At 50.6% G+C, this 23,295-nt stretch overlaps 8 protein-coding genes across 8 annotated transcripts; 3 read left to right on the top strand and 5 right to left on the bottom strand.

The window, feature by feature from the left end:
* Positions 1 to 228: 228 nt before the first annotated feature.
* On the top strand, positions 229 to 2,300 carry AUEXF2481DRAFT_104227 (uncharacterized protein). The gene is made up of 5 exons (XM_013493860.1): positions 229 to 493; positions 547 to 689; positions 736 to 1,034; positions 1,084 to 1,439; positions 1,494 to 2,300. The coding sequence occupies exons 1-5, from the start codon at positions 335 to 337 to the stop codon at positions 2,232 to 2,234; spliced, it is 1,698 nt and encodes a 565-aa protein (XP_013349314.1). The 5' UTR covers positions 229 to 334; the 3' UTR covers positions 2,235 to 2,300.
* A 323-nt stretch (positions 2,301 to 2,623) lies between these two features.
* AUEXF2481DRAFT_692 (uncharacterized protein) lies at positions 2,624 to 4,651 on the bottom strand (the record flags this gene model as incomplete). Its single annotated transcript, XM_013493751.1, has 2 exons — positions 2,624 to 4,274; positions 4,329 to 4,651. The coding sequence occupies 2 exons, from the start codon at positions 4,649 to 4,651 to the stop codon at positions 2,624 to 2,626; spliced, it is 1,974 nt and encodes a 657-aa protein (XP_013349205.1).
* Positions 4,652 to 5,669: 1,018 nt separating this feature from the next.
* On the bottom strand, positions 5,670 to 7,550 carry AUEXF2481DRAFT_35048 (uncharacterized protein). Its single transcript, XM_013493858.1, has 3 exons — positions 6,967 to 7,550; positions 5,798 to 6,914; positions 5,670 to 5,729 (listed from the first exon to the last, which is right to left on the bottom strand). Exons 1-3 carry the CDS (start codon positions 7,455 to 7,457, stop codon positions 5,715 to 5,717), a joined length of 1,623 nt encoding a protein of 540 aa, XP_013349312.1. The 5' UTR covers positions 7,458 to 7,550; the 3' UTR covers positions 5,670 to 5,714.
* A 1,029-nt stretch (positions 7,551 to 8,579) lies between these two features.
* Positions 8,580 to 11,180, bottom strand: AUEXF2481DRAFT_93779 (uncharacterized protein). The gene is made up of 4 exons (XM_013493857.1): positions 10,059 to 11,180; positions 9,999 to 10,005; positions 9,390 to 9,760; positions 8,580 to 9,334 (listed from the first exon to the last, which is right to left on the bottom strand). Exons 1-4 carry the CDS (start codon positions 10,994 to 10,996, stop codon positions 9,058 to 9,060), a joined length of 1,593 nt encoding a protein of 530 aa, XP_013349311.1. The 5' UTR covers positions 10,997 to 11,180; the 3' UTR covers positions 8,580 to 9,057.
* Positions 11,181 to 11,752: 572 nt separating this feature from the next.
* AUEXF2481DRAFT_160265 (uncharacterized protein) lies at positions 11,753 to 12,587 on the bottom strand. Its single transcript, XM_013493856.1, has one exon. The coding sequence runs from the start codon at positions 12,381 to 12,383 to the stop codon at positions 11,886 to 11,888; it is 498 nt and encodes a 165-aa protein (XP_013349310.1). The 5' UTR covers positions 12,384 to 12,587; the 3' UTR covers positions 11,753 to 11,885.
* Positions 12,588 to 13,866: 1,279 nt separating this feature from the next.
* AUEXF2481DRAFT_60882 (glycoside hydrolase family 35 protein) lies at positions 13,867 to 17,259 on the bottom strand (the record flags this gene model as incomplete). Its single annotated transcript, XM_013493855.1, has 7 exons — positions 13,867 to 15,138; positions 15,172 to 16,066; positions 16,123 to 16,213; positions 16,247 to 16,299; positions 16,425 to 16,750; positions 16,800 to 16,986; positions 17,048 to 17,259. The coding sequence occupies 7 exons, from the start codon at positions 17,257 to 17,259 to the stop codon at positions 13,867 to 13,869; spliced, it is 3,036 nt and encodes a 1,011-aa protein (XP_013349309.1).
* A 1,162-nt stretch (positions 17,260 to 18,421) lies between these two features.
* AUEXF2481DRAFT_72076 (uncharacterized protein) lies at positions 18,422 to 20,953 on the top strand (the record flags this gene model as incomplete). Its single annotated transcript, XM_013493854.1, has 5 exons — positions 18,422 to 19,700; positions 19,751 to 20,050; positions 20,105 to 20,495; positions 20,548 to 20,776; positions 20,810 to 20,953. The coding sequence occupies exons 1-5, from the start codon at positions 18,869 to 18,871 to the stop codon at positions 20,951 to 20,953; spliced, it is 1,896 nt and encodes a 631-aa protein (XP_013349308.1). The 5' UTR covers positions 18,422 to 18,868.
* A 972-nt stretch (positions 20,954 to 21,925) lies between these two features.
* AUEXF2481DRAFT_160106 (uncharacterized protein) lies at positions 21,926 to 22,557 on the top strand. The gene is made up of 2 exons (XM_013493853.1): positions 21,926 to 21,932; positions 22,019 to 22,557. Exon 2 carries the CDS (start codon positions 22,164 to 22,166, stop codon positions 22,455 to 22,457), a length of 294 nt encoding a protein of 97 aa, XP_013349307.1. The 5' UTR covers positions 21,926 to 21,932; positions 22,019 to 22,163; the 3' UTR covers positions 22,458 to 22,557.
* Positions 22,558 to 23,295: the final 738 nt, after the last annotated feature.

Below are 23,295 nucleotides of genomic sequence, written 5' to 3'. Positions count from 1 at the left end.
CTTCCACATTCCCTGTGGACTACATGCCATGTGCACACAGTCGAAGAAGTTAAGCTTGTATAGACGTTGGCTCAGAAGCAGTGGCTAAAGAGGCCGTCGGCCGGCTAAGCACATCGGCGTTGCCCCAATCAGGAAATCATGATGCAGATTGCGGAGAAAATGGTCATGCAAAAACAACATTTTCTTGGAATTGCCGAAATCACGACGATGACTCCTCGACTTTTGAGGCGCCCTTTTCTTGACGACAAGGCAGCCAATTTTGTATATACCGCTGTATTCTTCGTTCTTTCTTGTACTGAGCGATCGTGATCTGTAGATTTGACTCGCTATCACGATGGCTGATCCAATTTCAATGTCGAGAGATGAATTGGTTGGAGAAACGCCTTCGCACTCCACACCTGAGCGTCCCAAGCCTGAGGAAATGGACTTTGTTTCGCCAGCAGATGTACCGAGGAGTAAGCTTCAAATTGCTGCCATCTTGGTGGCTTTGAACGTAGGTCGCGTTATTACCATTGCATCGAGATCGACTTACTGATAACTGTGAAGCTTGCTCTCTTTGTCGCAGCTTTGGACCAAACAATTGTGTCGACAGCATTGCCAACCATTGCCTCTGAATTACACTCTGCAAGTGGTTACACATGGATAGGCTCTGCGTACTTGTTGGCCAACGCAGCTGCGGCTCCTATCTGGTATGCATCATGCTTTCTAGACACCGCTACGACCTAACATCTCCAGGGCTAAACTATCAGACATTTGGGGCAGAAAACCAATTCTTTTGGTATCCGTAGCATGGTTCTTTGTGAGCTCGATCATATGTGCTACAGCGCCCAGTATGTTTGTTCTCATCGCCGGACGTGCTCTGCAAGGTATCGCTGGTGGAGCTCTGATCCAGCTTACCATCATTACAACCTCGGATCTGTTTTCCATGAGACAGCGTACTCTATTCATCGGACTCATGGAATTCATGTGGGCCCTTGCTGGTGGCATTGGTCCCATCCTTGGAGGTGTCTTTTCCGAAACTGTTTCGTGGAGATGTGAGTTGGCTGAAATTCCTGTCGAGATCATGTCACTAATGAATGTCAGGGTGCTTCTGGATCAATTTGCCAGTCTCAGGCACTACCTTCTTCCTCCTTCTTTTCTTCCTCGACGTCCATAACCCGAGAACAAAGGTCGTTGAAGGTCTCAAGGCCATCGACTTCTTGGGTAGTCTGTGCATTCTCGGGTTGACTCTAATGCTTCTGCTCGGTCTCGACTTTGGTGGTGTCATCTTTCCATGGTCATCTCCAAAGGTCATTTGCTTGATTGTATTCGGTATTGTGATGGGCGGTCTGTTCATCCTGAGTGAGAAAAGGTTTGCCCGTCATCCACTTATGCCACTGGGAGTGTTCAGCCATCCCTCGAACGTTGCGGTCCTCGTAGTAACCTTCTGTCATGGCTTCGTAAGTTTATTCACCGCCACCATTGTACCACATCCTCATTGACGAGATTCACAGATCTTCATCGCAGCTGAATACTACCTACCCTTGTACTTCCAATCCGTCAAACAAGCCTCCCCAATCCACTCAGGAATCTACATTCTGCCCTTGACTCTCTGCGAAGCATTCATGGGCATCATGTCCGGCGTCATAATTCACACGACCGGCCGCTATCAAGAATTGATCTGGGTAGGCATGGCTCTCTGCACCCTCGGCATGGGCCTCTACATCTACATCGACGCCTCTACACCTCTGGCCACCATTCTCGGCTTGGAAGTTGTGGAAGGACTCGGTGCAGGAATGCTGTTTGAGCCCCCATTAATCGCCATGCAAGCACTGGTCGCACAAGACGATGTAGCCACCGCAACGGCAACACTAGGCTTCATCCGCAACCTCGCCACCTCAATGTCCATAGTGATCGCAGGTGTCGTGATCCAAAACTCCATGGCCGCACGAGGAGCCAACCTCCGCGCCGCTGGTCTATCACCCAAACTTCTCTCCGAATTCACAGGAGGAGATGCAGCGGCCAACGTGGAGATGATCAAGGATATCGTTGATATGGGACAGAGAAATGCGGTCAAGGAGGCTTTTGCATTTAGTCTGCAGAGGACTTGGATTCTTATGACGGCAATCAGCGCGTTCGGATTCGTGGCTAGTGCCTTCATTATCAGAAGTCATTTGAGCAAGGAGCATACAGAGACGAAAACGGGCATCAAGGAGAAAAAGGAGGAGCCTGTTTCTACTGCTGCCACTTCGTAATGCGTTGTCTGTATATATCACGATTGTCAATTATAGCGAACGTGTTAATTCAAAAAGAGTATCGTCATTATAAGCTCATGTTAAGCCTATGCCCGTGTGCTGTATGTAATTATGCTAGCAAGTCAAAAGCAATGATCCCGAAACTCCTTGAAAGATATGACTCCTTTGTCCGCTTCCTGCCTGTACTTCAAGAATGACTGGAGGTCAGGGGTGGCAAAGGTCTGTGATTAGCGCCAATAGTACCATAATCGTGTGATCTGGAGTCTATGCTGTTGTTGGTGCATCGACCGCAAGAAAAAAAAGTAAATCAGAGAATCGCAAAAAGAAAAAGTGAAAAAGCAAAGCCACTTTCGGCCTTGCTGGAGTGGGGATGAATGTCTTGTCGAAGCTCAGATTCTGACTTCGGCGACGATAGGGCAGGTACCTTGAGGAGCAGTGTCGACGAGAGTCTGCAGAAACTCTTCCCACAAGATTTGTCCGCCCTCGTCAGCACCAATATCATAGTCGGTATCATTGGAAGTGAAGATGATCTCCGAAGGGACCAGACCGGCAAGCGTATGCTTGAAACGATTGTTGATAGTCTCGTGGAGGATGACGGCATCGAGACAATCGGTGAGCTTGATCATCTTGAGAGACGAGCGATTGTTGACAGTCAGGTTGAATTTAACGAATGTTCTTCCAAAGTGCCTGGTGATGAGCTTCGCCGAGAGGGGCGTATCGCCGGTGGACGATTGTTGGTTGATGGTGGCTGGAGCGAGGTTTGTGAAAGGCGAGTCGACTGGCGCCGGGTGCAGACTGGGCGTAGCAAGGCTGTTTGGCGTCGCAGCAGGCTGTTGAGTAGGCTCGAGAGGCTGCACGTCTGCGTAAGGTGTTTGGTATGTGCGCGGCTGAGTCAGGAGCGGTGTGAGAGGCTTCTCTTGCTGAGTGTTCGGTAGCTGGACGCTTGGACTGGCGCCCACCGAGGCAGTAGTCGCCACGTGCTTAGATGGTTCAGATGCAGGAGTATGAACATGAGTTCTTCTCACAAGTCTTCGGCTCTCTGTGCTAGCATTTTCATCAGTAGGCATGGGCGACTCTGAGTCAGCGATCGAAAGTCGCTTAGACAGACCGTCCATGGCATGGCTACCACGAGCTGAGAGTTCGGGCGTGTTGTTTGTGTCTTCGTTGTCCAGCATTGGTCGGAGGGCAATCTTTGACCTCTTGGCTCGTCGCTTCTTTACTTGCGACCAAGGGATCGATTCACGAGATGTCTGCGGTGCTGATTCTTCCAAAGGCATGCCTGCAGGACAATGCGGGACTTTCTGAGCATTTGGTCCCGTCGTGATCGCGCCTTCTTCCGCTCTCGAAGTGGTGTCTTGAGGCAGCGAATACTGCGAGGGCAGGGCGCCTTCTCCAGGGGTATCAGGTAGAGGGAGGTTCTCTGCGTTGGTTGGGGAACTAGCTTCACTCGAATGCAAGCTGAAGGCAGCTCTGCCAATTACAGATCCATCATCGTCGCTTTCCAAAGCTTGTTGTTGATGGGCTTGCATTGGCTGCTCGTTTTGCTGAGTGTGGTTGACAGGTACGAAGCCATTCGCGGGACCCGATGCTGCTGCGAAAAGCAAATTATGTCCACTCTCCAGATGCTGCGGGTTGGCAACATGTATGGTTTCACGGTTGGTCGTGGTCCAGGTAGGCATGTGATGAACGTAGCGATCCTTGATAGGTGTTGACTTGGCTTGCTTCAGTCGCTTGATCGAGCCCAGTGGCGAGTTGGTCTGCTCTTTTCTCTTTCGCAGATTGAATTCTTCGTTCTTGAGAATGTCCTGCAGTCTAGCTTTACCTTCATCGCTTTCGACTTTGATCGTGTGAACCAGAGAAGGCGCGACGGTCGAGTTGTCGAAGTCGGTCAAATCATCGCCCGGGGGAGGCGGGCTTCCTGAGGTGACGCCGGCTGCAGCAGCAGCTGCCGCCTCGCGCCTTCTGTTTTCAGCGTGTCTTTGGTTGCTGCGATATATCGACACTCTGAAGATGAGCAGTGCTCGCAAGACTGGTTGGATCCTTTTTGTTTGGTCAGCGATCGACAAGTCAGATTTTAGGTGAATCAACACTTACTTGTGGATATGACGAGAATAGAAGAGGTCTTCAGGATATTCGTCAATCTCTCCCGCTGCCCACAGCCACTTTGTGGTTGTCTCGTCGCGCGGACCATCGGGCCATAAGATGGGGCCGTGTTTCGCGAGAACGGTATCGATGTCGGTATCGAATTCAACAGGGTAGTCCTCACCTCTTTTCAAGTATGGCTCATACTTTTGATAAAAGGCTCTGATGTCTGCTTCCAGATCCTTGATTTCTTGAGTTCTCCATCCTTCGCCTTTTCGGATTTCAGCGCCTCGCAAGCCTAAGCGCTTCAAATAATCTCCAACTTTCGGCGCCATTTTCTGCTTAAGTGACGCGTAATGCAAGTCACCACTGACGAATGATTGTTCGGTCAGCAGCGAATGAAGTGGTTGGATTCCAGATGCGAAACGATTGTGAGAGGAATGCGTGATCGTGTTGAGAAACAGAGTGGTGGATGTGAGAAAGCAAGGTGTGCTAACGAAAGCTCCTAGTGAAAGAGCGTCGGGTTTCCCTTAACGCGATGAAGGCTAAAGGTGCTTAAGTCGAGAGATACCACAAGGGTGATCGGGCATGCGCGTTTGCACCTATCACACGAGAGAAAGCACAGGCCACGCTAGCGCTTCACTTTGCGCTATCGTCCTAAGCGAGAGAGTATTCGTTTTTTCTGAACAGTGTGCGGTATGATGCGAATCATGTCATGAAAATTCTCGTCTTGTAGCATGCAACATTCCAGTCGGTTGTTGTAATAGACAGTATTTTTGGGCGGAAGGCCGACACTCAATGAAGCGACGATTCCTCAAGCGCTCGGGCAATTCTATGAACCAGAACCCGCTAGGATGCGTCTCTCTGCTCGAGATTTGGAGCGAAATTTCTCGACCACCTCAGGTTTGATTCTTATGAAGCGTTTCCAATATATGAACTGAGCTCTCACGAATATTCTGCGATTCCGTTTGCATCAATCGGTCTGGGTGTGTCAAAGGTATCCTCGGGTGACTACAATTCTTTAGGATGTGTCCAATTCAGGAGCGCGACGCGCCCGTCTAGCACTCCTCGCTGGAACATCGTTTCGCCGAAGCTATGAACGCATGTCGCCTTCATGTCCCAACAGAACCGGAAAGACGCGGCAAGCAGATGTAAGAGGTCCTAACAGCGCCTCAAACACACAGGCATAGGTATGGATCACACCACTGAATGGTCGAGGCAATTCAATGCTTGCAAGTAATAGCAGTCAAGAAATGATTATAAAAAGGGTATCTCTCCATCAAGGCTATGTGGTATCTACAGTAAAACGCTATGTACAAAATCGTGGACGGCATAATAAACAATGAAACTCGTGAAACATCGTGAAAAACGACAGCAGTCAAGCAGAAGGGAAAGACGTCAAAACACGCCGACCTGAAATGCAGGTTAGCAACTCGGCTCGCAACTCAAACATCAACTTTTTCGTTGTGGTGAACCTCAACCTTCTCGACACTGTCGGCAAAAACATCGACTTGAGTTTTGGCGAACTTTCTTGCGCTGATCTTCTTCTCGAAGAGCAGATCAAGCTCAGCGAAAGTACGACCACTGGGCTCAGGTACACGGAAGTAAGTGTAAATGATGCACAAGAAGCAACTGCCAGCCCAGAAGAAACCAGCATAGTTGCCCCAGTCCCAAGCGCTGGGGTTGAGCATGTATGGGGTAAGGACACTGCAGACAATGCCGACAATGTTGTAAAGGTTACGTCCGAGGACGATAGTCTTGATTTGAAGGCGACGGGTCGAGATCTCGGAGACGAGGGAGTAGCAGACGGTACCAACGGACAGCTGGTAGCAGAGGGCCCAGATCAACATCATAGAGCCGGTAGCAAGAGACCCAGCGTCCTTGTGAGCTTCAGGAACGAGTCCAAGGAAACCCATGATGAGAAGCATAGTGAAGAGACCGCAAAGACCAACAAGGTAGAGGGTTCTGCGACCAATGCCGACACTCATAAGGAACCAAGCGCCGAACACACCAGCCATGTTGATACCGTATTGTCCAATTGCGAAGTCCATGGCCTTGCCGGGATCGAGGCCAGCCTGCTCAAGGAAGTAAGTGGAATAACCTGAGAAGGAGTTGCCGCTAAGGTTTTGAATGGCCCAGACCATGCAGACAATCTCGGTACGGCGGAGGTCGGTTCCCTTGAAGCAGTCCCAGTAGCTGGAGCCAGTAGTTATCTTCTCCTCAAGCTTGGTAGTGTGGACCATCATGTCAATGGTCTCATCAGCGTCAAACTCGGTCTCGCGGTTCAGGCTGGTCAACCGGAGGAGGGCCTTCTTAGCATCCTCGACTCTACCCTTTCTGACCAACCACCAGGGGCTCTCAGGGGCGAAGGTGATACCAATGATGAGAGGGACAGGCCACATCCATTGCAGGGCGTAGGGAATGCGGTATGCCCATTGATCATTGCGGTGCAAAAGAGACTTCACAACACCGATGCCGATGGCCTGACCCATACCCCAGCAGAAGTTGACATATGTAGTAAGATATCCACGGAGGGCGACGGGGCAGACTTCGGAGGCGTAGGTGACGGTGAGGGTCTGGAAAATTCCCCATGGGATACTGTCGAGGTTGTCAGATGTGTACAATGCTTCTACGTCCATGAGTAACCTACCCGCAGAGAATCTCAGCGACCAAAAGAGTCTGGACGTTCTGTGCAGTGAAGAAGACGGCAGTGACAGCCGCGATCATGACAAGGCAAGTCATGACGGTGTAACGGTAGCCGAAGCGCTCAGAGACGAAACCGTTGATGAAGAGACCGATGATTTCTCCAACATTGGCACCATTGCTGAGACCTGCTTGCCAGCGCGCAGGGACTTGGTATGTTCCATCAGCGAGTAAAACACCGTATTTCTCATTGAATTTAGGATGGGCGTAGAAGGCTCCGAGAAGGCAGACGTCGTAGCCCTCCATGGCGATACAGGTCGAAATCAGGACGCTCCAGAAGACTGCCTTAGGATACAACTTGATACCCTGCAAGAGGGTCATGTTGTGTTCCTTCTCGGTGGCAAGTTTGGCATTCGCGATGGTCGTGTTCATGGCTTTGGTATGGGCGAGATCGTCCTTCTCGGGGAAGGTGAGCGGTTCACTTCGAATATCCGCCATGGTCAATTATTTTCGGGTTGGTGTTGATGAGAAGGAAGAGAAGGTGTCTCCAGAAGAGAAGGGGCTTTTGAAGATGAACTGTTGGGAAATTGCATGTCCTTGCTCGAGATTCTTATACGGATCAACTGCCCCCGAGGCCTTCCTGTCGCGAAGCCTAAACTTTTCTTCCGTACGGCGATCGACCGCGGGGTACTGGGGAAGAGCATATTGACTTTACTAGTGCGTTGTTTTGATTGGTTATCGGCTTATGGTTGTTCCAGTCTTTAGGCAAGGGGTGTAGAAAAGAGCACGGACAGAAAGCTGCAACGGCGGTCCTAGTAAGATCACGGCGGTGGCACGCACACAAGCATAACAAGTATCTTGTCGCTCTGCTTGTCTCTGTACGAGCTTGATGTTGTGCCAATGGTTCTCCGCACTCGTACTTATGCACCACTATTGGTGTGTTCAATGCTGTGTCCAAATAGTAAACGACAATGAGGAGTTGTACTCTTGACTCCGGTCGGCATGGTCGTGTCTATGATAGCAGTGCTGTGGCAGCCCGGCGAGCATACAGAAGACCCAAGTGGCGACATAGCTCGCGGAATTGCCAGGTAACCTCGGTGTCACACCAAAGGCCGATAGTATGTTCGTAGACATGAACGAAAAGCATTCGGGAAGCACATGCTGTCCTTAGCCTGGCGTGGCTGGAATTGAGAGGGTGATGGACACACTCTACTCAGATGTCGATGTCCGCGTGACCAGTGGAGCAATAGCACGGCAGATAGACGGCCAAGTCCATACCGACGAACCGGACAGCCCGGGGCCCCAGGTTGGCATGCGAGGAGAACGGGAGTGCAGGGGCCATCGCATAGAGCTACTCAGGTAATGCACAACGGCAAGGTTGTGATTCGGGCTATCTGTAGCGATCCTGGAGCGACTGACCTATCGAATGTTGGAAATCGGCCCGAATTCAGCTGCAAGTTTATCGAATACGTTTTGGAGTTGGCAAACTGACCGTTCATTGAGTTCCAGTGTCGACTGGAAAGAGTTTGAGATGAAGGATTTAGGTGGCTTGCGGCTAGCTGTGTGGGGTCGCAATTGCCTGGAAATCTGTCTCCGCTGAATTTCTCAGTAAGCGGGATGCCGATAACTGGAACAAGTTTTGCGAGAAAACCAACTGAGGAATCTCGAGCACAGACTTGCAAGAGCTGAAGAGTGGTAGTCATGTCTTGATTGCTAGAGATTGATGCGTGTCATTGAGCTGTATCAAGGCAGCTTCGAAAGCCAGAGCAGCTTCCATCGAGAGTCGGTTTCATCCCAACTCTCTGCAGAAGTCTGAATTCCACTCTGGATCCATGCAGCTGTACGTGTCATGAGGAGAACACGCAGATGTCACATCAAAGGCACCATACACAACTGCTCCTGACAAATGAAGATAATTCCCTAAACGCGACCACTTAATCATGCCTTTACATATCTCCTCATCATCATCATCATCATCATCAAAGCCACCACTTGGATCCTGCCAGGGTCTGTGTTCTCTGTATACATGATGGAAGCAACTGGTCGCTCTTGCTTCTGTTGGCTGGATTTCCTGCTTGTTTGTGGCAACTTGCTATATTCAAATCTTCTCGTTGTCAGGCTGTTGGGCAGCAAGCTTCCTTTCCCTTCTGAGTTTACTGGCATATCTGACACCAAAGCCATGGGAGAAGACATCTTGAACCTCCTCCAGTGTGAGTCCGGAAACCTCGGGGTAGCAGAGAATGATTAAGATCCAGCCGAAGAAGCAAATTCCAGCATAAAATCCAAAAGCTCCGGATGGTGTAAAAGCTTTCATCATCGACAAGAAGGTACTTGATACCACCACATTGCTGCCCCAGGTGGTACAACTAGACCACCTACAAGCGTAATTAGTATCTGTAAACATGCTAATGGATTGCATAATAAACTTACATGGTTCCCATAGCTCTAACATCCATTGGGAAGAAATCGGTCGACATCCAGGCAGTATTTCCAACGGAGACTCCGTAGAAGAATACGAACCAGATGATGAACACAAGCACGACGATGGCGGGAGGCGTGACGGTTGTATTCTCGAGTTCAAGGGTCTTGTGGTCAATGGGTATGAAGGAGAAGGCGATAGCGACAGCCACGAGACCAGCAGACATTCCCCAGGCAGTGTAGACCAGAAGCTTACGGCGACCAAATGGATCGACGATCATCATGTTAACCCAGGTCATAACGAAGTTGGTGCCGGCGACAACGAGACCAACAGCAACGGGATTGGAAAATCCGACCAGAGCAAAAAGAGTCGATGAGTAGTACTGTGATGAAGCAGTTAGCACACTCCGTACGTATAGCGGCTCTCTACCACGAGATCGTGATGAGCAAACAGTTCACTGTCGCATTGCAGAGTTGTATCTGAGACCGAGCAGGTACCCTCGGAAGCCGAGCTCTCACGTGGTCCTGTCAATCAGCAGATTGGTATCTGCAACCCGACAGGTGAATCTATACTCATAGTTTCGTGACTGGAGCACGGAATAAGTGCCTTTTCGCGCTTACCATCAATCTGCGAGAGTGTTAGTGTATGTTTCGAGGCTCAACATGCGTTCAACCACTGACGTGTTAAAGCCACTCATTTGAGCGATGAAAGCGAGACCACAGGCAACAAGCAGTGCGCGAAAGTTGGAGCCTTGGTGAAGTCGCTTGATCTTGGCCCAGCGGGTCTCGAACTCGTTGATCTCCTTGGAGAGCTCGCACGACTGGTTGATGAGTGCGACCTTGTTGCGAATCTGCAGCTCTGAAGCGCCCTTGTATATGTTTCTGATAACAACCTCTGCCTCTTCAAGCTTGTTGTGGTAAATGAGCTGACGAGGTGATTCTGGGCAGTAAGGAAGAAGGCACACAAGTATGAGTGGGGGCAATGCACCCAAGCCAGCCATGTACCTCCAACCGTGGGAGACGTGATTGAACGCAGCTCCGATCCCGTACGAGAGGACTTGTCCACCAGTAATGGACATGTTGTTGAGACCCATAAGTCGCCCTCTGACCTTAGTGGGAGCAATTTCAGCAAGGTACATGGGTACGACAGCACTGGCACTGCCAACACCAAAGCCAACCACCAAACGACCGACGGCCATCTGAGCGATACTGTATGAAGAAGCCTGGAGAATTGAGCCGGCGAAGAACAGTACGCATGCAGCATATATGGCTCCTTTGCGCCCGAACTTATCGGCAGTCAATCCTGAAATTATACACCCAAAAAATGCTCCGCCCGAGCAGAGACTTGTGATCAACTCCTTCTCGTTGGAAGTTGTTTCGCGACCATCAAGACTAGTGCCTAGCGATACCAGGATAGCACTAATAATTCCTGTGTCGTAGCCAAACAATCCACCTGCGATCGAGGCTGTGATTGCAACGAGCCAGACGAACCAAGAGACATCGAGGGTTTCGATTGAATCATCTTCGAAATTTTCGACACTTTCGATTTGCTCGATGTGGCTCTTGTCAGGGAGAGCCATGTCGAGGTGAGGTTTGTCGAGAGACTGTCGAGGAGCCATGTCGATGGCTCTGTAGTTGTGTTTGTTGGAACAAAAGGTATAGGGTAGGTCGGTGGATGAGGTCTTGATGTGAAGGTGAACTGTGGGGATGGAATGCGGAGTAATGTTGGATCATCCTGAGCACTTATATATCAAACCTCTTCTTGTAGAGACATCATTGTTAGGCCTTCAACGGAGTTGAGCGATGTGGCTGAAAGTTTCGGGATTTGTTGCTGAAAGCATTCAAAGTAGGGCAAAATTCGGACCGTTGCACCATGTCTGGACGCGGATTTCTGACCCCAGATCGACTTCCCCAGGTCATCCCCGCCTTTGTGCCTTTGTGGGGTATCACTACCGAAGGCACATTCTATCCGATCGCGTCCTCCTGGTACAGTGAACTTTGTCGCACGTGTAGCTGTATCAAGACATGGTACTTCTAGGGCTACAGCAACACCCGCCGAGAGTTATCATGTTGTCGACTCTCTACAGGGGCTCCTTGGGTCCGAGAAAGGACTCTACTTTTCTACAGTCCGTTGCTACTCTACATTTGTCGTGGGAGTGAGAGCGAGCGAGAATATGAAGCACATAGAGCCATTGAAAGACACTTGCGGTAGTCGTTAGGAAGTCAAAAGAGTCAGGGAACATGTGCAGTCGCGAGATATCGTCGTACCGACATTATGTGGTTCGGACAACTGGGCCAGAATTTATCTATAGTATCCTCAGCCCGTGGATGCTAGTCAGATCTGGACCGATCGCAGTCAGAGTTAGTAGTGTGACCAGCAGAAGCCGCAGAAGTTCTTTGGCCCGTACTCGCCGATCATACTATCAATCACGGCGTCTGGGCTTTCATCGGTGTCGGTATATGAGATACTGTGAGCTGTCGCGTTGTCCAAGAAAGGTAATAATCAGTTCAGAGATGAACAGTCAGTGTCGAGATAGCAGGAACCCTATGACAGGGCTCAGATCGTCTAGGCTGGAGACACCTGCGCAGAGACCGCTCGAAGATCTCCACGTTCGGCATCTCTTCCAGAACGAAGCAGGAAAGGAAGCAGTTCTTGTCGCAGGGAAACTTAAGGTGGGAAAGAAGCAAAGTATGCCAACCAGATGAGGTATAATGCGAAGCAGTTCCGCAACGCGTAACAGTGCGAAGCGATCGACGGAAGCTGCAGTGAATAACCAGCAGAAGGGATGTCAGTGCTTGGTGCGGATGATCAGCAACCCCGTGCAGTAATCCTATCTCCAGTCGTGTCACCTCTATCCTTCTATCCAACGCGCATAAGAGCTGTGAGGACTTCAAGAACGCACAGCTCTTCGATGATTCGAGTATCTGCTGAAGTGTGTCGAAGCGATGCACTCCAACGAGAGGTGGTACAGACTCGTAAAGTACTGTGCTCCGATACGGCTGCATTCTTGGCCGGGGATGGGTATAAGGAGATGTTTGACAGTGAGCTCCAAAGGACTTGTTGCCTAGATCAAACCGATGCAGCCATCACCAAACTTGCTGGCGGAATATTCAAACGCCAAAGAGGCGCCGGATTCCTCCCTCAAAGCGCAACTCGATTGATTCAAAACCTCAACGAAGTATCAGTGCCTGCCTGACAGTAAATATGAGCGATCACATATCCCCTACTGCACAGCAATCAGCTGTTCCTTCTGAAGTAGCAGTTCTACTCTCCCAAGGCGACCACCATGACGAGGACCAGCAAACAACCACCACAACGCGCACGAGTACACCACCCACGAATACGAAGGCTCACATGCATCAGCATCCGCTCAAGAAAACGGCGGAAGAGTCATAGCTGGGTTCCACGACCACATGATGGGACTGACCCGAGAGAACACAATGACGAGCGCTAAACAAGCAAGAGACATTGCACCCAAGCTGCTCCAGCACGTAGAGCCTTTCTTGGTGATTCGCGTTCGTGCACACATCGTGTTTGCAGGCGACCAGACTGATTACTTGATACATGCGCAAGAGGCTGTACGCTTTGCTGAGAAGGGACGCGAGATTCTTGGTCCCGGTAAGATCGCTGAGGCCGAGGCCGCTGTTATTGGCTTGTTGTAGAAGGTACACAAGACACTGCGCCGCGCCGAACGCGACTTGGCAGAGCTGACAGACATTCGAGCAAGACTCAAGGCAGGAATACTGAAGAAGAAAAAGGCTGAGAAGCTCATGTATGGCGGCATACCCGGTATCTATTCCCACACCCGGCGTCTTGATCAGCTATGCAGCTAATACGTCCGTCGCCAGAAAAGAAAGCTGATGCCGACGAAGCGGACGAGATCAACGATAAGGCGTCGCCTGAAGCTGACGAGGCTGGCGAACAACAAGAGAGGCAGGCTGGCGAGGAGACCGATGTCGAGCAGAGAGATCGCGAGGCAGCAGACTCTGGATCCATGTCAGATATCGGCCCGCCCGCTCGACCGAGACGGTGCTCCACCGTCTACAACAAGGACTACAAGCTTGGCAAGTCGAAGGAGTAAGCGGTTGATGTCTTACCGGTACAGCTTTGGTCTGCCAAAGATGTTCAAGCTGATCGTTCTACAGCTCTACAGCGTGGAACTCCAGCTATTGATCTGGAATCCTTTCAGTCATTCTCACACATCGTCTGTGTGCTCCCTAATGTCGTGTCTTGGAGGACAATGGCCTGAACAGTGAACAGCGCTCCAAATTTGACCAGCGGTCCATCGGCATAACCTCGGTCAAAGTCCGGCCATGAAGCTGCCTCCTTGTTAGGGTCAAACATAGTCGGATTCAGTGTTCGTTCAGACATTGTGAAGCTCTCAATTAACATTATACTCTGATTATGTGACAGTTGATAGCCATGATACATAGACGATGACTAGCTAGCTTTGAAAAGACATATCCACGCTCATTAGACTTAGACATTCTAGTAAGCGCCCTCTCTCTTCGACCAGCCAGTCATAGGACTCAACTCAATAGGTCCATAACCACTCTGGATGACTGGCCCAGCAACCAAGCTCAAGTTGGAGATCTTAGCACCACCCTCATCAAGAGCCCACAGCGAGACACCAAAGTAGTTGGGTCCATTGTAGTTGAAAATACCTTGAGGAACAGGGAAGACATCCTGAGGTCCGATGTTGGAGACGTACTTGCCGAATTGGTAGCCATTGACGTAGATTTGACTTCTGTACGCCACAGGGGTGGAGCCATTGCTGCTGGATGTGGCGTTGGAGAAGGAGATGGCGATGGGGATGTCGTAGCCGGCTGGCATGTCGAGGTCGAAGGTGGTAGCGTAGAAGGCGACACCGGGGTATGAGATACCAGTCATGGGACCAGTGCTGTTGGCCCAGCTGGAGGTAGGTGCGCCAGGGAGATGGTAGCCTTGACGCTCTACGTAAAGACCTCCTTCGTTGAGAGGTCCTCTAGTGCGATCCTTGTAGCTTTCACCACCAAGGTTACCTGTCAGCTTCCAGGTAATTGCAGAAGCGTCGCGACCGCTGAGAGAGTAGTTGAGGATACCACGAGGGGTCTTCATCTCACTGGAACCACCTTGGCCGTTCTCTTGCAGACCCATGTGGTCGAGAAGGATAGTCAGGACGTAGGAGCTACCGGCAGCAACATTAGGCAGAGTAAAGGTCGAGTTGGCGTTCGAGGCAGCGTCGATACCACGAGCTGAGCCCAAGAAGGTACTGTTCAACCAGGCAGACATGCCAAAAGCAGACCCACCTTGAGTTTGGAGATAGATGGAGCTCTCGTTACCGGCAGCAACAAAGTGACCACGGTATAGAAGGTTGCCAGTGAGATATCCATAGTCCTGAGCGTAGAGTGAAACAGACGTAGTCAAATTACGCTGGGTGTTGTTGCTGTAGGTCAGGTCGGCACTGGTCCAGAGACTGTCGTCGTATCCAGCAGCGATCTCGGGAAGACTGTCGATCACCTGCCAGCCTACAGTTGACAAATCAGGGATGGAGAAGGAAGGCTCCACGTAAGCGACCGAACCAGTAACCACACCAGAGCAGCTATCCTGTGCGAACTTGATGCTCTTACTGTTGAAAGTAAGCTCAGTAAGCTTGGAAGGTGCACCGCCAACGATCTCAACATCAGTGGTGGCATTGAGATCACCAGTAAGATGCATAGAGTTGCCGCTGATCTCGACAGTACGAAGGAGATAGCCAGCTTTGATGATGGCGGCAGAACTCTCAAGAGTGGCGTTAGTGTAGTTGCCAGAGACTGTGCTCGAAGGCAAGTCAAGAACCCAGTAGTTGTAGGCGTCGTTACGGTCGAGGATATAGATGTAGAGGTCCCCAATCTTGACGATACGTCTCTCAGAGCTGCTCTTGAAACCAAGAATGGTGGTGCCCTTCTTCTTCACGATGTTGACACCAGAGCCCTCAATGACTTCGCTGCTACAGGACAGGGTCAATGCAAGCTCATGGTTCTCATTGGGACCCGCGTAGACGATCAAAACTTGCTTGTCACCATAAGATTTTTGGGTAAAAATCTCAGCAGATGAGTAAAGAAGGTTGGTACCAGCAGCATCATAGTCGGTGACAGCGAACTTGGAGTCGCGGCCGTTCAAGACGAGCGAGCCGTTCAATTGAGGAATGGTGATATTGCCTTGACTGGTAGGAAGGTGTAGCTTGAATTCGGTCGAAGCACGAGAGTTGTATGCAGCGTGTCTGATGACGAAGAAGTTGGTCCTGTTTCCGAGCAATGCAGTGACAGCAATGTCAGCATTGTTAGTGTATGAGCCGTTGGCGTGAGTGTTGTTCTGGGGGATAGCAGTCAAGTATGCTGGTGAAGCTTGCAGGAAGTTGGCTTCAAGCTTAGCTTCGCTGTACTTCTCGCGGGACACGAGACGGTCCTCGGTGATAACAGCTCCGTAGTCGTAGGATGTGTAGCCACCAGGATGACTCAAGCCACCCCAATTAGTACCACCATAAGTCATATAGATGTTGAAGATGGTTACTCCGAAGGAGTAGTCATTCTTGTAGAAGACTCTCTGGAATTCGGTGTTGAGCAGTTCAGCGCACTGAGCGAAGCCGAGTCCGCCCCAGGGGTCGAAGGAACCCCCCTGAAATTCGAGGATGGAGTAGGGGGTCGAGGGACTTTGTTCAGCATGAAGACTTGAAAAGTGTAGATTAGTATTGCACGAATGCACGATGTCTGGAGCTAGACTCACTCGCCATAGTACGTGGGAAGGGCGTTGTCGGGCCAGGTAGTTGGGTTGGCGCAATCGAAGCCTAGCGGGTAGCCCTGGAGAAAGATCAGCACTTCGTTCTAGCTTACATGGGTCGAGTTATCACTTGCGTCATGGCCGTATATGTCCACGGCAGCAGCTTGTCCTGGTGCGAAGTATCTATTATAAACGTTAGCCATGAGGTTGTACTTGGAGGCGTCGGTTCAGGTGTGATCGATGTGTGGTGATCGCCACCAGAGCCTATGTGCTTAGAGAAGCCATCCGCCTTCACACTGTTAGCTTACCCATGAGGATAGGCATCGTTACTGATAGAGGGTACAACGATTCCAGCATCTCTGAACTTTTGTTCGACAGCTCCAAAATAGACCGGATCCGGAAATTCAGGATCACTTGGCACGGCCTGCGAGTACTCATTTTCAGGCTGGTACAGGATGATAGGTCCCCCTTCAGTGATCTGAGCCTTCGCAATGATCTCTCCAATAGCGCGGGAGTAGTAGTCGGTGGCGTTGAGGAAGTTTGGATCGCGAGTTCTGGGGATACCTGGATTACGAGCCAACCATCCGGGGAAGCCACCGCCGGTGACCTCAGCATTAATGTAGGGTCCAGGACGCTGATGTCCGGTCAGCATGGCTTCATGAATAGGTATGTGATTGACTTACAGCGATCAGGTATATACCGGCCTCCTGGGCGGCTTCGAAGAAGGGTTCCCAAGCGAAGACACCTTCGGCATTGAACTCGCCCTGTTTGCCTTCGTGCAGAGCCCAGTTGACGTAGAACGAGACAGCATTGTAGCCTAATGCCTTGATCTTTTGAAGGACATCTAGCCAAAGACTGGGTACGGGCAATCTTTTGGCATGTCAGCTTCATCACTAACATCAAACGCGGATATGGCAATCAGATAACATACCTGAAAGGATGGACCTCTCCAGAGTAGATCATGATCCTCTCTCCGCGTACATATAGAGAATGCTCATCCCAGGACACCAGATCCTGAAGAAGTTCTCTCTTGTACGGCTTGATCAATTCATTGTAATTAGGCTTCTTGAGAGCGAGAGCATCAGATGAGGTGGCCAATGCTGCCACCAGGGCAGCAGCCTTGAGAAGAGTATTACCAAGCATCTTGCAAAGTCTTGTCGGCTTGGAAGCAAGACACGAGAAGGTCTGCGGAATACACTGAAGCTTTATGGCATGCCATCGTTATGTATTCACCCGAGATCAACTCTATTTCATGTCTGTCAAAGTGCATCGACCCCTCTTGTGAGACTAAATCCCGGAGAAAAATGCACCTCATATCCCTCCAAAAGGAAATAGATCGGTAGGAAAGTCACGGATGGTGAAGATGTGCAGGTACAGGATGGAAAACGTCATGCGGAGACCCCACTTCCGATCACGTTGATTCGGCTGAATAGAGCGATCACCACTCGATGCAACCCTGTTCCTGATGAGTTTTCACACCACTTGTACGACCTCTGTCACGAGCTTTGGCGATTGACGCATGAGGAGTGCAGCGTAGTGTGCATCAAGATCGTGATGAAGACGGAGATGGAGTTACCTTGTGCGGGGTTGAGCGCGACTCTTCACAAGCCCAATTACCTTTTGCCTCGAGACATTGAGGCTTCAATGCAGTTCAGCGTCATACCTATTCATCGGAGGACGAGCTGTTGCGATTCTCAGGCTGTCTTGGAACAAGAAGTCCGACTTTTAGAGCTTACCAATGGTTTATTGATGTACACAGAGCGAGGCCAACTTCCGCGATGTGTTGCAGGAAGTGGCTGGCGCTTTATTAGGTGGTTGGTAAAAAGCAGGACAACAAATTGGTGGCAGGAAGTAGGACGGACAACCGAGACTCCGTACAGGCAGCGATCATCACACGCACGCTCCAACTCGTGGACAGTAAGGGTCAATATTGTTGCCAGGACAATTGTTGATTGAGCGGCGAGTTGGAGAGGAAATAGGAATGTCATGGAGAAAGACGAACGCGTCACTGTGTTGGCAGCAAGATAATTGATATTGTTCATTCTACCAAACGAGAGCTATTTGGTTTCTAGTACTCCGAGTAGGCAGGTGGTTTATGGGCTTGGCTAATGGTGTAATAGGCAAGTGGGTTTGCGATTGGTGATAAATAGTGGTAATAATTAGCGACGACGAGGGATTAGCCAGAAGATTCGGCAAGCTCAGGCACAGCCCTCCGGCGGCTTAGCAAGCAACCCCCCCGGTTCAGGCCGATGCCAGGAAACGAGACGACTCCACGCTGACGCATCCACGGCATTGTATGGCCGAGTCAACAGACGAGGAGCATGCCAACCGCCCAGCAAAGAACAACCAACTCATCCTCGTTTCGTCTTCCAACATTGTCCCTGACCCTGATCTTTGACTCGTACAACCAACTTGCAGTCTCACAAACAACAGACGCTTGCTTCTCTCCAAACAGACAATAGCTGAAGCAACCCCACCGCGGCTCTAATCGCCGACCGTCGAATGGCTTAACTCCCCAGGAATATCCTCCGCCACGCCGAAGCATAACCCTGACCCGCTGTCCTCGCTCGTTCGCGCGTTCTGGCCCAGTTGACAGCCGCTACACCAGACTTGGGCTCTCCTTACTGACCCTCTCCACCCTCCTCGACCGCAGTGCTGCATCGCCTGCTGCGACGGTGCCCACAATCCTCCGTCGTCGCGTATCCCCTACCTTCCACCCTCTATCCGCCAGCGTACACCTACTCCAACCATCATGCCTGGCGAGCGGCGCACCTTCTCGGGCGTGTCTATGTCGACCAATAAGTCGGTCAACGGCTCAAACTCGCAGGTTGGCCAGAAGATCAAGAACTTTTTCCGCATCACTTCGTCCTCCTCAAAGGATGAGCTGATTGGCCAGGGCAAGACCAGTTCTGAAGGCCCCTCGACCCCGCGCTCTGAGCACAAACTCCGCAACAGTCGCTTTCTGCCACACATCGGTCGAAATAGAAGTCAGACCGTCGCCAGCGAGGGCAATACTCTTGACGAAATGAGCCCTACAGCGAACGCCAACCCCTACTTTGCACACCAAGGTCCACCTGCCCTCCGTCATCACAACGCCGACAGCGTACCTCCAAGCCCTCCGGACACACCTATCAAAAAGGGACAAGAGGCCGAAGACGAAGCTGCCGCTGTTGCTGGCAAGGAAGAGCTGGCTCGGAAACTGCGTCGTGTCGCCAGTGCTCCCAATGCTCAGGGTCTGTTCACAAAGACAAACTCCAACGACAGCCGGCCACAGACTTCCGACATGATGACCAAAGCCTCTCCACTCGCCCAGCAGCAGTCGAACATCTCAATACAGTCCATGGTCGAGACAGTACCCATGAGCAGTTCCCCTGACATGCTCCCTGTACCCGGTATCCCCAGCCCTGGCAAGATTAGAGCTGCAGCCGCCTTCCGCAGGACGTACAGCAGTAATAGTATCAAAGTACGCGATGTCGAGGTTGGTCCTGGAAGTTTCGACAAGATCAAAATGATTGGCAAGGGTGATGTGGGCAAGGTATACTTGGTGCGCGAGAAGAAGAGCTCGAGGCTCTACGCTATGAAGGGTAAGCATACACAGTGTCTACAACTTGAAGCACACATTGACGATCCGCAGTGCTCAGCAAGAAGGAAATGATCAAGCGCAACAAGATCAAGCGCGCCCTGGCCGAGCAGGAGATTCTAGCCACCAGCAACCATCCATTCATTGTCACGCTATATCATTCATTCCAGTCAGAAGACCATTTATACCTCTGCATGGAATACTGCAGTGGAGGAGAGTTCTTCCGAGCTCTCCAGACTCGTCCAAACAAGTGCGTAGACGAAGACGCCGCTCGCTTCTACGCTGCAGAGGTGACGGCCGCTCTCGAGTATCTGCATCTCATGGGCTTCATCTATAGAGATCTCAAACCTGAAAGTACGTTCAGCATAGAGTCGTCTTGGTTTTGATATACTAACATCCACCTCTTAGATATTCTTCTCCACCAGTCCGGCCACATTATGCTTTCAGACTTCGATCTTTCCAAACAGTCCGACCCTGGCGGTGTTCCCACAATGATCATGTCTGGTCGCAACGGTGTCTCGAACAACCCCAACAACATGCCCGCGATTGACACCAAGTCATGCATCAACAATTTCCGTACAAACTCATTCGTCGGCACAGAAGAATACATCGCACCAGAGGTCATCAAGGGCTGTGGACACACCAGTGCAGTCGATTGGTGGACCTTGGGAATCCTGATATACGAGATGCTTTACGGCACTACACCATTCAAGGGAAAGAACAGAAATGCCACATTTGCCAACATTCTGCGAGATGAGGTGCCCTTCCCCGAGGGCAGTGGCTACCCCAATGTCAGCAAGTAAGTTGTGCGATTGCCCCGAGTCATGAGTACAATACTAATCATCCTCCAGTCTATGCAAGTCTCTGATTCGCAAGCTTCTCATCAAGGACGAACTCCGTCGACTGGGCTCTCGCGCCGGCGCCTCAGACGTCAAGGGTCACCCCTTCTTCCGTACCACACAATGGGCTCTACTACGCCACTCCAAGCCTCCGATTATACCCAACCAGGGCCGTGGTGTCGACACTGTCAACTTCAGAAATGTCAGGGAGAGTCACAGTGTCGACCTTAACGGCGCCAAGGTGAACAATGGCTTTGGTGTTGACTCGAGTAAGATGAAGGGTGTACCACTCGACAGCAACCTTGCGACGCCCGGCGGCGAGATTGCCGATCCCTTCGAGGAGTTCAACTCCGTCACGCTGCATCACGATGGAGACGACCAACATCACGATCACCAATATCACGAGGCGCATCGATAGGACACTGCTCCTCCTCTTCCGTGCTCGAAAGGTGTCACCTTGTGCTGACAGCAAAACTTGCCGTATACGGGAGACGACAATCCACAAAAGCAATCTTCATGCTGAGGCGTGTCAGGGCAGCTTGTATATCTATGCCATTATTCTTAACGCATGCAATTGGGTGGGAGTTCTTTTGGGGGAGTTCCTGTTCTTTTTCTGACCCTCGAGGCTCAACACGGCAAAGCGGATGTTTTACCTGTCTTTTTTTTTCTCTCGCTTCTCAAATGGAGGTCTTCAGATCCTAGCGCTTGATGTGTTTGAATTCGATGAATGATACTTTTGAGATTCTCCTCTGAACCAATATTCTTAGTGCACGGTTTCTATCTGTGATGCGAATAGGTGATAAAGTCCGGTCTTTGACATACTGTGACGTACTTTGTTCGAAGGATAAACGTGAAATTGCTAGAGAAGATGACGGGCTCAATCTGCACGGAGTCCAGAAGACGCTTGTGGTATAGACATGTGTTGGTATGATATTTAATCCAAACACCACCACACTTCACTTTATGGTCCTTAATATAATCTAAATCATGACAAGATATCATGTCTCAATACTCTTACCAGATCTGATACATTTTCCAAAGCTCCTGGCGGCTCTATCGACATTCGTGCCTTCGAGATTGTAGTCAGCAGGGCCACCCTGACGCGAAGCTGTCTTGGCATCCTCGACACAAAACACCGATGGTCTTTCAACCATCAGCGAACCACAACACCCAACACTCATTTCATCTCGAATTTACTGCAACACTACGATACATCCAAAATAAGACGGCGTTCTAGAGACCATCAAACCAGTTCCAAAGTCAGCGGACAGAATCACTACAAATCAACAATGTCAGCTCTCGAGAGCAGCCCTGGAGCGACAGGCGAAGAATCCCTTTCACCACTCGAACAAGAAGTGCTAGATGAATACGTACGCCTAGCAGGAAATCTTGGAGATGTGAGTTTGCCATATCTTTCGCACCACCTCTCCATTTTCTGTCACTTTCGAACAAGGCAACAATCACAATACTAAAAATCGCACAGCTCTCTTCTCTTCTAAATGATCTTGCTTCTCGTCCTAGTGCTGAAATTCTCGATGCATTGAGAGGATTGGAGAGGAAGACTTCGACGGTGTTTACGTTGTTGAAGGCTAGTGTTTATTCTATTGTTTTGCAGCAGGAGATTAGGGATGATGAGGGTGCTTGAGCTATGCTGCTTGACGTCGTTTACCATGTGCAAATGGTTGAGCTGGTCATGGAGCATTGATGTTGGAGTTTTGCATGGATGGAGTTGGGGAGAGGCTGTTTTTGGTGGTTATGGCGAGAGGTTGATGACCCTTGGAGTCACTGTACGCTTTTTGAAGTTTACGTTATACACACGGATGTGTCCTTGGACAAGGGCAATAGGCAATTGCAGTGTGTCCTCACAGCTTGGAGAGCGTCACTTGCATGTGTCGCTTCTAAGAGTCGAACAATTCGCCTAGAAGTGATGAGGACTGAGAACAGATGTCGTCTATAAAGTGCTGATTTGGGCTATCTTCCCATCAGAACGATCTAGACACGATGTCACGATCTAGCGGCTGGCTGCCGTGAACGTTGCACAGTACGTACCATCCTCACACGGCATGTCCTAAGCCCTGATGTAAGCCTTCATGTGGCCATGGTTCGGTAGCATGCAACACAATGATCTTGTACACGTCCCACAGAATTCATCCTCTGGAAAAACCCAAGGACGTTCCGGACAACCAAAACAGCAGTAATCGGAGGGATGCATCGGTCGTGGCCTATCGACGATTGAGCAAGGCTGTAGCTCGCCCGTGGTCCTGGGTGCAACCCCGCGGGTTCCTCCCTCCTTTGGCGAGTTGGGTTAGAGTACATCGAGAGATCGACTTTGGGGAACCCTTGTACAGAGTATCTACCACTCGGAGTAGTGCTCTTGACTAGTTCAAGTCTGCATATACGACTGGATGGTCATGGTTAGCCATCTTGTGGACCTCGAGAATCCGCTTCAAACTTGCCAGGGAACCTTCAACAAAGGATGAGGCTCGCTGTGAACCAAATTTGGAGTGTTCCATTGAGAGTCGAGGTACGCCATAATTTGTAGAGGACGCCATCCCGTGGCTCCTTCGCTCGGATTGTGCCATCATCCGACATGTGGGGACGCGGAGCACGCGAGCTGGGCTGACTTGTCAAGGGTTTCTGCCTGCGCGCCCAAGGAACCTGGTGAGCAGGAGAGAGACAAAAGAAAAGAAACTCGCCTTGTCGCTACACACACATGCTCAACATGTTCTCGTGGCCGCTCCGATCGATGAGAGTACGTCT

The sequence above is a fragment of the Aureobasidium subglaciale genome (genome assembly GCF_000721755.1).
Source record: "Aureobasidium subglaciale EXF-2481 unplaced genomic scaffold scaffold_0, whole genome shotgun sequence".
Classification (NCBI taxonomy): domain Eukaryota; kingdom Fungi; phylum Ascomycota; class Dothideomycetes; order Dothideales; family Saccotheciaceae; genus Aureobasidium; species Aureobasidium subglaciale.
Note: the sequence above shows the minus strand (reverse complement) of the source record. Positions and strands in the feature narration are given on the sequence as shown.

Excerpts from the sequence above, each read along its gene's own strand:
- AUEXF2481DRAFT_104227 (XM_013493860.1), top strand. The coding sequence starts at position 335 with ATGGCTGATCCAATTTCAATGTCGAGAGATGAATTGGTTGGAGAAACG. Across the intron at positions 494-546 it reads CCATCTTGGTGGCTTTGAAC|CTTGCTCTCTTTGTCGCAGC; the intron begins GTAGGTCGCGTT and ends ATAACTGTGAAG. Across the intron at positions 1,035-1,083 it reads CGAAACTGTTTCGTGGAGAT|GGTGCTTCTGGATCAATTTG; the intron begins GTGAGTTGGCTG and ends AATGAATGTCAG.
- AUEXF2481DRAFT_35048 (XM_013493858.1), bottom strand. The coding sequence starts at position 7,457 with ATGGCGGATATTCGAAGTGAACCGCTCACCTTCCCCGAGAAGGACGAT. Across the intron at positions 6,915-6,966 it reads GTCGCTGAGATTCTCTGCGG|TATCCCATGGGGAATTTTCC; the intron begins GTAGGTTACTCA and ends CAACCTCGACAG.
- AUEXF2481DRAFT_93779 (XM_013493857.1), bottom strand. The coding sequence starts at position 10,996 with ATGGCTCCTCGACAGTCTCTCGACAAACCTCACCTCGACATGGCTCTC. Across the intron at positions 9,335-9,389 it reads GTTAGAGCTATGGGAACCAT|GTGGTCTAGTTGTACCACCT; the intron begins GTAAGTTTATTA and ends TTACGCTTGTAG.
- AUEXF2481DRAFT_160265 (XM_013493856.1), bottom strand. The coding sequence starts at position 12,383 with ATGCAGCCGTATCGGAGCACAGTACTTTACGAGTCTGTACCACCTCTC.
- AUEXF2481DRAFT_160106 (XM_013493853.1), top strand. The coding sequence starts at position 22,164 with ATGATGAGGGTGCTTGAGCTATGCTGCTTGACGTCGTTTACCATGTGC.